The 11,669-nt window shown below is 51.3% G+C and overlaps 1 protein-coding gene across 1 annotated transcript in view; it reads left to right on the forward strand.

The window, feature by feature from the left end:
* MKNK1 (MAPK interacting serine/threonine kinase 1) overlaps positions 1–11,468 on the forward strand; it is a 35,620-nt gene extending 24,152 nt beyond the window's left edge. Inside the window, exons 8-10 of the mRNA XM_031969183.1 lie at positions 771–826; positions 6,343–6,438; positions 10,836–11,468. Of these exons, the coding sequence (XP_031825043.1) occupies positions 771–826; positions 6,343–6,438; positions 10,836–11,216 (533 nt within the window). The 3' untranslated portion in view covers positions 11,217–11,468. The remainder of the gene's footprint in view (positions 1–770; positions 827–6,342; positions 6,439–10,835) is intronic.
* Positions 11,469–11,669: the final 201 nt, after the last annotated feature.

Raw genomic sequence — 11,669 nt, forward strand, 5'->3', positions numbered from 1 at the left:
AGAGCAGGTGCTTTAGAGCACCCCGGAGACCCCTGCCCACCCACGTCTAGGATGGTGTTTGGCTCTCATGTGGAGAGAGCTCGTCCACCCTGAGCTGGGAGTCAAGCCCCACTGGCCTCCCAGGGCGCCTTTGGCAGCCTTGTAGCCAGTCCATGGTTAACACTGTCCCAGGCCAGGAGGCTCCTGCGGGAAAGAAGGGTCTTGGTTCTGTCCCTGGGGACGCCAGAGGCCTTTCTTTCTGTCCCCCCTCCAACAGATTCTCCCCCAAACAGCCAGCTGGTTCTGTGGCCACAGAAGGGGCGGGGAATTAGGCAAGCCCTGGGAGACTTGTTAACACTTGGTGCACTGGAAATTCAGGGCATCCTGCATGGCGGAAAGCTTTGGCTGTGGCCGCACAAGAAGAAATGAGGGGAGGCCGCGCTGCTCCCCTGAGAGCTTCTAAATGAGGACCTAATTACCACGGCCGCGCCGTTTGGGGCATTCGGGGCTGCCGGCTCCGACTGCCCTCGCTTTGTCCTCCCTCACGGTGGCGCGCAAAGGCGGATGGCTGGAAGTCGGTTGGCTGTGGAGGCCTGGCTTCTGCGGGCTCCCGAGTCAGCAGCCCTCCCGGTGGCCCCGCTTACTTCTGTCTCCTGCAGCTCGTTAATTTTTTAATGTACCATAATTGGGAATTAATCTGCGAGCAGCAGCATTTGAAAAAAATTAATTGTGTGTGGAATGTCTAATAATTGTTTGCATCTTAACCATTTCTTCCCCTCCCTCCCTTTCAGGCATCGCTCACCGAGATCTGAAGCCGGAGAACATACTGTGTGAATCCCCCTCAGAGGTACTTCAGGGCCTCCGTGCTGGGGAGGGGGGAGCCTGCTTTTGGCCCCATGCGGCCCCCGCCTCCTTGCTCACTCTCAGTAGTGGGGAGGCAGGCTGGTTGAGTTTTAAAAACGTCCGATCTGCACAAAATAAATGCTTTCCGAGGTGGCCGGCTCGGAAACCCTTCCCAGGCTTTCTTGCAGAAAGAAAACCAGAGTCTGGTCGGAAGCTTTTCCTTGTGTGTTTAAGGCTATGGGCCTGGTAGGTCTGGTAGGTAAAGGCCCTGCCTCTGTACAAGGATCCACATTCGAGACCTAAAAAAAGAAACAAATGCGAGACCTGTCTCCTGGGCTATGGAGGTGACTATTGGGAAGGTGCTTAACTTCGGTTTCATCATCTGTGATATGGGGTGATATTAGTGAATCATCTCCTTCCCAGACTTGTCTGATTACAGCAGTAAAGAATAACAAATCAGTGCATCATCTTTCTATTTAAGTCCCTGCTCCAGAGGATTGCTTTCATTTCGTGCTGTAATTTAAAAGCTGAAAATCAGAATCATAGCGTCGCAGAACTGAATTAGATCTTCAGCTTCTGGCCAGCTTTTGTCAGGGGGATGAATCCCGTCATCCAGTGGTTATTCAGCTTCTGCTTGAAGGCTCCTGGTCTGGGGGATTCCCCACCTCTCTAGCCAGTGATTAACTAGGAGAATAAATGTCCAGATCCCGGCCCCAATATTAGCTCCCAGTAGCAGAGGGCCTCAGCTAGAAGTGAACATGGAGATGGTGGATCCGAGCCCCTCTTCCCAGGTGGAAAAACTGAGGCTCAGAGGAGAGGTAAGCAGCAGAGCCCTCATTCTGGCTCTGGCCTTCTGGGACCCCACCTGCTTTTTGTCCCCCTTGTCTGGAGCTGAAATCTCTGTCCTCCTAATTGTCTCTGATGACCCCAGATTTTGCCCTTGGTGGCCAGACAGACCCCGCCTGGTGCCTCTCCCATGTGACTTCTTGCCTGGGATATTTAAGGAGCAATCCCACAGACCCTTAACTCCTCTCTCCAGACTAAATATCCCTGGTTCTTTGAGCTGGTCCTCATGGGGGATGGTCCCTTGGTGTCCACCCTAGGGATCCTCCACCTCATCACTGAATGTCACATGGTCAGGTGCCAGGGGCTAATCTCTCTGCAGTTAGGCCTGAGCGGACTCCCACACTATGCCGTTGACTCATCCCCTAACGAAGACACACTGATTTCTAGCTGTGCTCTAGTATTTGTGAAACCAGGTTTTTTTCCATCCACTTTGGTCCAATGATGTAGCCTGTAGGGATCTCTTTTGATCAAATTTGAACAAATGATGTAGGGATCATTTATTGATAGCTTGTTTTTTACATCATCAGAGTTTCTCCCAATATCCTTCTTCCCCCCTCCCAGAAATCATAACAAATATTTTTGAAAGAAAAAAGGGAAGGAAAAAAAAAAAGAAAAACCCAAAAGTCTGAAATAAGAGCAGTGCTGCTTCTCTCCAGGGCTCTTCTGCCTCCACAAAGGATGGGAGAGGGATCTTTTCTGCCTTTTCCTTGTAGCCAGGATTTTGCTACATCATTGAATAGATAGTTTTCCTGGTACTATTTCAGATATTCCTTCTCTTTGCACCAAATTGTCAGTTTTCCGGGCTTCTCCAGAATCATCCCCTTTGTTTTCTCTTACAGCTCAGTAAGAGTAAATTTCATTCCATTCCTGTTCCATACTTTACCGTTCCCTAGTAAATGAGCATCTTCTCCATTTCCAGTTCTTTGCTAGCAAAATTTAAATTTGGGAGGGACTTTCTTCTTATCAGTGACCTTCTTGGGATGTATACCAAATGACAAAGTCTCTGGACATTTTAGTCACTCTGTGTAATTCCAAATTGCTTCCCAAAATGGTGGCATTGATCCACAGCTCCACCAACAATGTACCTGTGTGCCTTTTTTCCCATCTTCTGTCATCTTTGCCATTTTGTTAGGTGCGAGGTGAGACTTCAGAATTGTTGTGATTTGCATTTCTTTTGGTATCGGTGATTTGGAGCATTCTTGCAAATGGTTGTTAATAGTTTGCTGTTCTTTTATAATTACCCCTATCTTTTGATCACTTGGCTTTCTGAGAACAACTTTCTGAGATCATTGTTTATGTAGTTATCTGGGCCTTGTAACAGGAATGCCTCATGACTTCGAGGCCCTTTCTCTTTAGCTTTCCTTATCTTGGATGTTGTATTCCCTGGTAGACATTTTTGTTTTGATCTTACTGCTCCAAGTTCCAGTGTGACCTTGGACACTTATTAGCTGTATGACCCTGAGCAGGTCAGTTAATCCCAACTGCCTCTAAAATAAATAGAGTCCCTATTTTCAGTTAATTTATTAACTAAAATTAATTATTTATTTAAATTAAAATTAATCATTATCAATTGAATCTTTAGTATTTTACTTAACAAATTTTTATAAAAATAATTTTCAATATTCATTTCTGTAGACTTTGTGTTCTAAATTTTTTCTCCCTGTTTCCCTTTCCTCTCCCTTCCCACCTCACCAAGACAGTAATTAATCTGATATGGGCTAAATATGTGCAGTTCTTTTAAACATATTTCCATTTTTGTCAGGTTGTATAAGAAAAATCAGAACAAAAGAGGAAAAAACAGGAGAAAACAAAAACCAAAAAATGAAAATCGTATTCTTTAATCCATATTCAGTCTCCATAGTTCTCTGTCTGGATGTGGATGGCATTTTCCATCCTAAATCTATTGTAATTTAGCCCTAAATCTTTTTTTTTTTTAATTGTAGCTTTTTATTTACAAGACATATGTGTGGGTAATTTTTCAGCACTGACAATTGCAAAACCCTCTTTTTCAACTTTTCCCCTCCTTCCCCCCACCCCCTTCCCTAGATGGCAAGCAGACCCATACATGTTAAATATCTTAAAGTCTATGTTAAATACAATATATGTATGCATATCCATACAGTTATTTTGCTGCAAAAGAAAAATTGGATTTAGAAATAAGGTAAAATTAACCTGAGGAGGAAATCAAAAATGCAGGTGGACAAAAACAGAGGGAGTGGAAATGCTATGCTATGGTCCACACTTATTTCCCAGAGTTCTTTCACTGGGTGTAGCTGGTTCTATTCATTATTGAACAAATGGAACTGATTTGGTTCATCTCAGTGTTAAAGATGGCCAGGTCCATCAGAATGGATCATCATACACTATTGTTGTTGAAGTGTATAATGATCTCCTGGTTTGCTCATCTCACTCAGCGTCAGTTTCTGTATGTCTCTCCTACGCCTAAATCTTTAAAAAAAAAAAAAAGGCATTTCCCCACCCCCGCCCCCTTCCACTTCTCTATAAAATGGGGGGATTGGCGTCAGTGGAGATCCCGTCTCCAGCGGGGGTCCCTGGGATCCCATGCTCACGCCCAGCTGCCCTTTGAGCAGCGTCCTTGGGTCCTGCCTCTGTCCCCCTTGAAACAATAGCAGTCCCATAATTCCTGCCTAGCCAGCACCTTACGGGTTTCAGAGTCCTCCCCCCACCAGGTGGGCCTTTGAGGACACTCTGCTCCTTTTGAGGAGGCTGAGTGCCTTGGCCAGGATGGCGGAGCATGGGAGGCCGGCTTAGCGCCCAGGCCTCCGGCCTCCACCTCCCTCCCAGCCTATTGCCTCAGCCTCCTGCATCCCCTGCCTCTCCCTGCCTTGGCTCTTGTCTTCTTCCTGGGGCTTTGTGTTTTGTGGGTGGATCTTGACGGGAATGACTTCCCAGTCAGCCTTTCTCCCATCCTGCTTCCCTAAAACACAAACCAGGCGGCCATTAAGGCAAGTCCAACGGAACGAGTGGCACATTTAGAGCCAGTGGCTTCTGAGCCAGGGAGAGGAATAAACACCTCGGTGTCTGTCTGAAACCTGCGGCAGCCACGGGGCACTGGTCTCAAGCTGCTGTCGCCTCCCTTTGTGTCATTAGCAGCTAGAGGGAGGAAGCGTTCATGAGCACTCCTGGTCTCATTGAAGGGCCCTCGGAGGTCAGACGGGAGCCATTGCCCGCGGTCACGCAGGCTAGGAATGGCTCCTCCGGGATTCGAACTCGGGCCCTTGGCCTCCAGCCCTGGCACATTTCCCCTACCATGCTTTTGGATGCTTTTTGAGTCAGACTCCTCTGCTCTCCCCCAGGGGTCAGTGGCCGAGGTCGGCGCCCATCCACACCCTCTCCTTAGATGGCTTCACGCCTGCTTTCCCTCAGGATCATGACCCTTTTGTCATCAGCATCGAGGTCTCCCTTTGGCCGTGGGAGCCCGCCCTCCTTGCTCTGTCTTACAGCGCAGCAATGGCCGCAGCCCTCCTTGGGCAGAGCCAGCCGTCTGCCCCCACAGCAGCGCTGCCTCTGGCTTTGCTGCCCCCGCACGTCTGCTGCCCTTCTCCGCCCGCCTTTTCTCTCTCCCGTTTCTGGGTTTCCCACATAAACCTGTCTTTTGAATCTGGTTTTCTTGTCCCCTTGGAAGGAGGTCTCCCTTTCCAGGGCCGGGGCCGATTGTGGATTCCTTCCTGCTAGAGCTGAGGGAGGATCTGCAAGCTCTTTGCCTCTTTGGGCCAGGAACCAGAGTGGCCTTCCGGTGCCCCCCACCATGCAGCGGCCTCCCCCTTCTTGGAGGAGTCGGGCGGGGGCTGGAGGGCCGGCCCAGGGCCTTGTGGAAAGGACTCCTGGGGTGTGGGGGCCTGGGCCTGCAGAGGACTCCTGGGGTGTGGGGGAGAAGAGTGTGCCCAGGAAGGGGGGGGGGTGTCCCCTCAAATGGTCACTGTGGCGGGACAGCTGGGGGAGTCCTGGCCAGGCCGCTGCTCCCAGGAGTTTGGCAGTGAGAGATGGGGAGTCTAGAGACCGGGGGGGTGGGGTGTTGAGACCAGAAATAGATGGTGAAGGGATCAGAGACGAAGCGGGGGACCAGAGGCGGGGGGGAATGACCAGGGGAAGCTGCCCAGGACTGAGCAAACCTGTCTGGGTTTGTGGACAGATCAGAGGTGGGGCCAGGAACCCTGAGGGAGAGGAGGAGACCTCTGAATCATGGCCCTGGAAGAGATGGGGGGGCCTGGGGTCAGGATGAGTAGGGCGGGGGCTTCATAACTTGGGGGGATGCGTGTCCTGTGGGAAGGTGAAGATTGGGGCTGGGAGGAAGCCAACCTTGGACGGCATCAGTCACAGGCTTTTCTGCCCATGGCGTTGGGCCTGTCCCTCCCCTCCCAGCACTGACCCTGCGTGGCCCTGTGACCCCTGAAGTTCTCCCCGCTGGGCTTCTGAGGGAAGCCGGCCTGGGGCGCTGAGATGGTCAGCCTGGTTAGGATGTCTGGGATCTTCCGGCATGAGGCGGGTCAGGGCAGGCCCCAGCTGCAATTTGGGGAGACACAGGTGTGAAAGCTTCTCTCGGCTTCCGTGAGAAGCTTCTCTGGCTCTAGTAGGGCCAGAGTTTGCGGTGACCAGGGCCAGGCCCGGGAGAGGACGCCGCGGGCGGTGACCTCGCGCTCTCATCCACTCCAGGTGTCCCCAGTGAAGATCTGTGACTTCGACCTGGGCAGCGGCGTGAAGCTGAACAACTCTTGTACCCCCATCACCACGCCGGAGCTGACCACGCCGGTAAGTGTCCTGGGGCCGGGCCCGGGCCTGTCATCCCCTTTCCCTCCCCCCACTATGGCATCTTTGGGGAGCACGTCCGGGCAAGATGCTGACAAGACAGAGGAAAGCACCGAGGAGCCAGAGGCAGGATGGGCCTCTTAGTTCCTTCCAGGTCCGGGTCTCACCCGCCAGCGTCCTGTGTTAGAGAAGCCGGCGGGCCAGGCTCTCAGGCCACGGGCAGTTATTGAGCCTTTTCTGGGTGCTGAGCTCTGGGCTAAGGGCTGGGGGTGCAGCTACAAGCAAAAAGACAGCCGGCCCCTAGCCTCTGGCCCCGCCCCCCAGCCCCTGCAGCCTCTGGGGCCGACCCTCCCTCTTAGCTGGGGCCATCTCCGGGCCCCATGCCACCTGATCCCAAAGGGGCCAGCAAAGCATGTCCACAGCGCTCGGCCCATGAGCACCGTGTGGTCCCATGCTAGGGATAGGGGGGAAAAGGAGCTTCCCATGAGGGCAGGGGGCAACAGGAGGAAGGGAACGTGCTTAGGAGGGGAAGGCACTCGTGGGGGAGATGGGACAGGCGGCCTTCGTGGGGAAGATGGTCCTTGAGCAGGAGCGAGGGAGCAGTTCTGCAAGGGGGAGGCAGGAGGAAGGGGCTTAGTCAGTGACCTGTGCTCTGTGTACTGTGGTAGCTGTGGATGGGAAATGAGGGACAGGGAAGAGGCTAGAAACCTGGAAGAAGAATGGAAATGGGGCAGTTTGGGAGACAGCAAGGTCTGGGGGGGGGGGGCAAAGCATGTCCGGGGGGGGGCTCCCAGTGCAGACCATCAGGGAGCCCCTCCTCTTGCAGGACGCCGTGGCTGGAGCTGGAGGCTGGCCCAGAACACTGTTGTCTGCCTCCGGGCTGGGCCTGCTGGGAGGGGCCTAAGAGTCCTCTCGGATACACTCGAGACACATTTCTTGTTGAGGTTCTTCTCAGAGATTTTCCAGCTCTCTAAGAGCCTTTTCCCCCACATATTTAAGGATGCAAGGCGCCCATCGTGTGTCCCTATAAGAAAGCATGGCTGCCCCGGGTCGCCTTGGGTTCCCAGCTAGGAGCTCTGATTGCCAAAACCAAGGCTCCCTTTGGGTCCTCCCATCTCTCATCACAGAAGCCACTCTTTGGGGGAGTTGCCTGTCAGCAGCTTCTGAGGGCCGATTATGAAATCAAGGGTGTCTGGAGTGGGGGCGGGGGGAGCTGCACTGGGAGGGGGGCGTCTAAGCTTCCTTCTAGCTTCAGATCCTGAGAGACAGAATAACCAAATGCTTGGGACATAGATAATATCATTAAAAAATAAATAACCCTCATTGGCAGCTGCTTAACATCTGAATAGAGCCTCAATTTGGTCTGGATTTGGTCCAAATACAAAGTTGCCCCCAAAACAGAACCTTTGGTTTGTGCAAAGGCAGCATCTCAAGGCCCCTCCCAGGAGCAGCTCATTAGGGGTGTTTATGGATTGTCCACTGATACTCCCAAGAGGCCGGTGTCTGTTTTGCCCATTTGCTGAATCCAAAGCTCTCCTGGTATATAGTCAGTGCTTAATAAATGCTTGTTGGCTGACCGATCTTGGGAAGATGTGGAGCTCTTTTTCATGTAACTTGAGATCTCAGATCACCTGCGTTTTCAGGTTATCAGGTTTCTGATTTTTCATCCTCTCAGAAGAGCCCCAAGCCATTTCTCTGGGTTTTTAACCAGGATCACCTAGTTTCCAGTAGAGCTTGAAGTCTGCACGTGTCCTCCTCCTCTTCATTTCCAGTTTGTTTCATGATTTCCCTTGAGCTTCAAGATCTTTTGTCTTGCAGATAACATTCTGTTATTTTGTCTAGCTCTCCATAGTGTCTCCTTGGTAATTTGATTGGTGTAGCATGAAATGTGGAAATAAACTTAGGTTCTATTTTCTTTACATTAGCCTGGTCCAGCCAAGAGCACTGAGTAAACCTCCGATTCTTTCTTTCCTTGTCTCCCTCTCTTCCTGCTACTTTTCCTTCCTTCTCTTTCTTCCCTCTTTCCTTTTCTTCTTCCTCCCTCCCTCCTTCCTTCCTTCCCTTCTTTTCCTCCCTTCTCTTCTTTTCCTCCCTTCTCTCCTTTCTCCCTCCCTCTCTCCCTTCCTCCCTCCCTTCCTTTCCTCCCTTTCCTCCTTCCTTCCTTCCTTCCTCCCTTCCTCTCTCTCTTCCCTCCTCCCTTCCTTCCCTTCCTTTCCTCCCTTCCCTCCTTCCTTCCCTCTTCCTTTCCTCCCTCCCTTCCCTCCTTCCCTTCCTCCTTTCCTTCCTTCCCTCCTTCCTCCCTCCCTCCTTTCGTCCTTCCCTTCCTTCCTCCCTCCCTTCGTCCCTCCCTTCCTTCCTCCCTTCGTCCCTCCCTTCCTTCCTCCCTTCCTCCCCTTCCTTTCCTCCCTTCCCTCCTTCCTTTCCTCCTCCCTCCCTTCCCTCCCTTCCCCCCCTTCCTCCCTCTCTCCCTTCCTCCTTCCAGAGGTGGTCCATAGTCATGTCAATACAGCTGTTTAGTAGAGACCGACTTCAGAGACACTGAAGGCATTTTGTGTTGGTTTAAAGTGGAATGTCTCTCTCTCTCTCTCTCTCGTTTCCTCTTGGATTTTGCTGTTTCCGCAGAGAAATGCTGCTGCTTTTTGTGGTTTCGTTTTGTATTGAAGCTATTTATTGTCCAATTCTTATGGCACAATAGATAGTGCATTGACTGGCTTTGGAGTCAGTTCAAATCCCCCTCCAGGGAATGGGGTAAAACAACTCAGTTTGGATATCAGGAAAAGCTTCCCTGCGATGCTCAGAGCTGTCTCCAGGAGCAGAGGTTTGTCCTCTGGGAGGCCGCCCAGCCAAGTTCTTCTCTGGGGAATCCCCATAGCCATGAGTGCACCGCTGACAGAAGGCAGGGATCAGAGAAGAGAGGAGGACGCAGCGGGTGCTTTGGGGTGGAGGGGATTCGGTGCACGTAGCAAGTTCAAATGTGATTTCGGACACTGGACATTTACTAACAATGTAACCCTAAGCAGATCATTTAACTCCAATTGCCTTGCCAAAAAAAAAAGAGGAGAGAGAAAGAGAAAGAATGATCATTGATGGGCCCTTGTCCCTCCAGGGATCTGTTTTTGTCCCTGTGCATTTAACAGTGACTTGGATAGAGACATCACTGTCATACTTATTAGGATTGCAGGTGACAGAGTTGGGAGAGAGAACTAACACTTGGGATAATATAATCAGGATCATGAATCCAGTGAGGTTCAAAAAATCATTTTACTACCCATCAGTTGAGAAATGGTGGCATAAGTTATGGTCTGTGAAAGTACTGGAATATTATTATTCTATAAAAAATGATGAACAAGCTGGTTTTAGAAAAGCCTGGAAAGATTTACATGAACTGCTGCTAAACAAAATAAGCAAAACCAGGAATACATTGTACACGGTACCCGCAAGATGGTGCCTTGATCAACCATGAAAGACTTGGTTCTTCTCAGTAGTTCAGTGATCCACAGTAATCCCAATAAATTTTGGATGGTAAACGCCATCTGCATCCAGAGAAAGAACTATGGACACTGAATGTAAATCACACATTTTCTTTTCTTTTTCTTCTTTTTTTTTCCTCTTGGGTTTTTTTTCTTTTCTAATTTTTCTCTCCCAAAATGATCCATAAGGAAATGTTTTTTTTTTTTTAATATACATGTATAACCAAAAAAAAATAAGATAAATAATTTTACATGTATATGATGAAAAGATGTGACATCAGTTCTCTGAAAAAAATCTGGGGATTTCAGTAGTCCACAAGTTCAAAAGGAATAGCCCCAATGCAGTCTGAGGCTGCATCGAGAATGGTATCACGTCCAGCCTCTCTCTGGTCATGGGGGCTTTTTGGATGGACTGAAGTCTGGTGCTCGGCTCTGCTTAGTGCCGAGTCATAGGAAGGGTGCTGTTAAGTTGGAGGTTGTCCTAAGGGCGGAGGGCGAGCTCAGCTTAGTCCAAGAGGACTTCAGGGCTGCGTCATGAGAACAGGGTTCTCTTTGGTCCCAGAGGCACAGACCGGGGTCAGTGGGAATGGGGTAAAACAACTCAGTTTGGATATCAGGAAAAGCTTCCCTGCGATGCTCAGAGCTGTCTCCAGGAGCAGAGGTTTGTCCTCTGGGAGGCCGCCCAGCCAAGTTCTTCTCTGGGGAATCCCCATAGCCATTAGTGCACCGCTGACAGAAGGCAGGGATCAGAGAAGAGAGGAGGACGCAGCGGGTGCTTTGGGGTGGAGGGGATTCGGTGCACGTAGCATGTTTTCAGAATGTCAGGCAGGTTCTCTGTGTGTTCTGTGCCTCGTCCCGTGCTCTGTGTACAGTAGGCGCTTAATATTTGCTCATCGTCCTCCCTACATCTCCCCCTCTCTTCTCCTCCAGTGCGGCTCGGCTGAATACATGGCACCTGAGGTGGTCGAGGTGTTCACTGAAGAAGCCACTTTTTACGACAAGCGCTGTGACCTCTGGAGCCTCGGGGTGGTTCTGTACATCATGCTCAGTGGCTACCCTCCCTTTGTGGGTCACTGTGGCACCGACTGCGGCTGGGACCGGGGAGAGGTCTGCCGAGTCTGCCAGGTGAGGCGCAGCCTGAGTCCTGGGGTCCCTGCTGTGGCATTTTCCAGGGCGGGGGCCCATGTTCCCCAGCAGGCGCTTCCTGAGCTGCCCCTGGGTCCCTCCTGCAGATGGCAGCCCAGACCAGGGCCTCCGTCACCCACCGGCCTGCCTGCTCACGAGTTTCCCCGTGCTTGCCATCCAAGGTAGGCTGGGCAAGGACAGGCCACTGAGGCGTCCAAGGAGGCCTGTACAGAGTGGTATGAAATAGGAATTTTTTTAAAAAGCACAGTGAGCACTCAGCCAACACTGATTAAGCTCCTGCTGTGTGCCAGGCTCTCTGCTGGCCTTCCAGGGGTCTAACTAAGTTCGTCAGATCAGATGGCGTTCCTAGACTCGTGTTGGTGTGTGAGATTTTCTCTGCTGCCCTGGGAACTGGGTGCTCTGGTAATCCCCATTTCAGATTTGAAGAGCTGAGGGCGAATCTGAATCCTCGGAGGGTCCCTAAGTGAGGTCTTAATTCCTCGTGGCCAGTACCTCGCCTCCTCTGTCCCTGGGTTCTGACCTGTACTTCAAATTGGGAAAAGCTCTGGAGCCGGGCAGGCCAGTCCACAGTGAGGTCCCTGGCCACCAGGACCAGGAAAGGTCCCGCCCTTCTTCCTC

This window comes from Sarcophilus harrisii, chromosome 4, assembly GCF_902635505.1.
Source record: "Sarcophilus harrisii chromosome 4, mSarHar1.11, whole genome shotgun sequence".
Classification (NCBI taxonomy): Eukaryota; Metazoa; Chordata; class Mammalia; order Dasyuromorphia; family Dasyuridae; genus Sarcophilus; species Sarcophilus harrisii.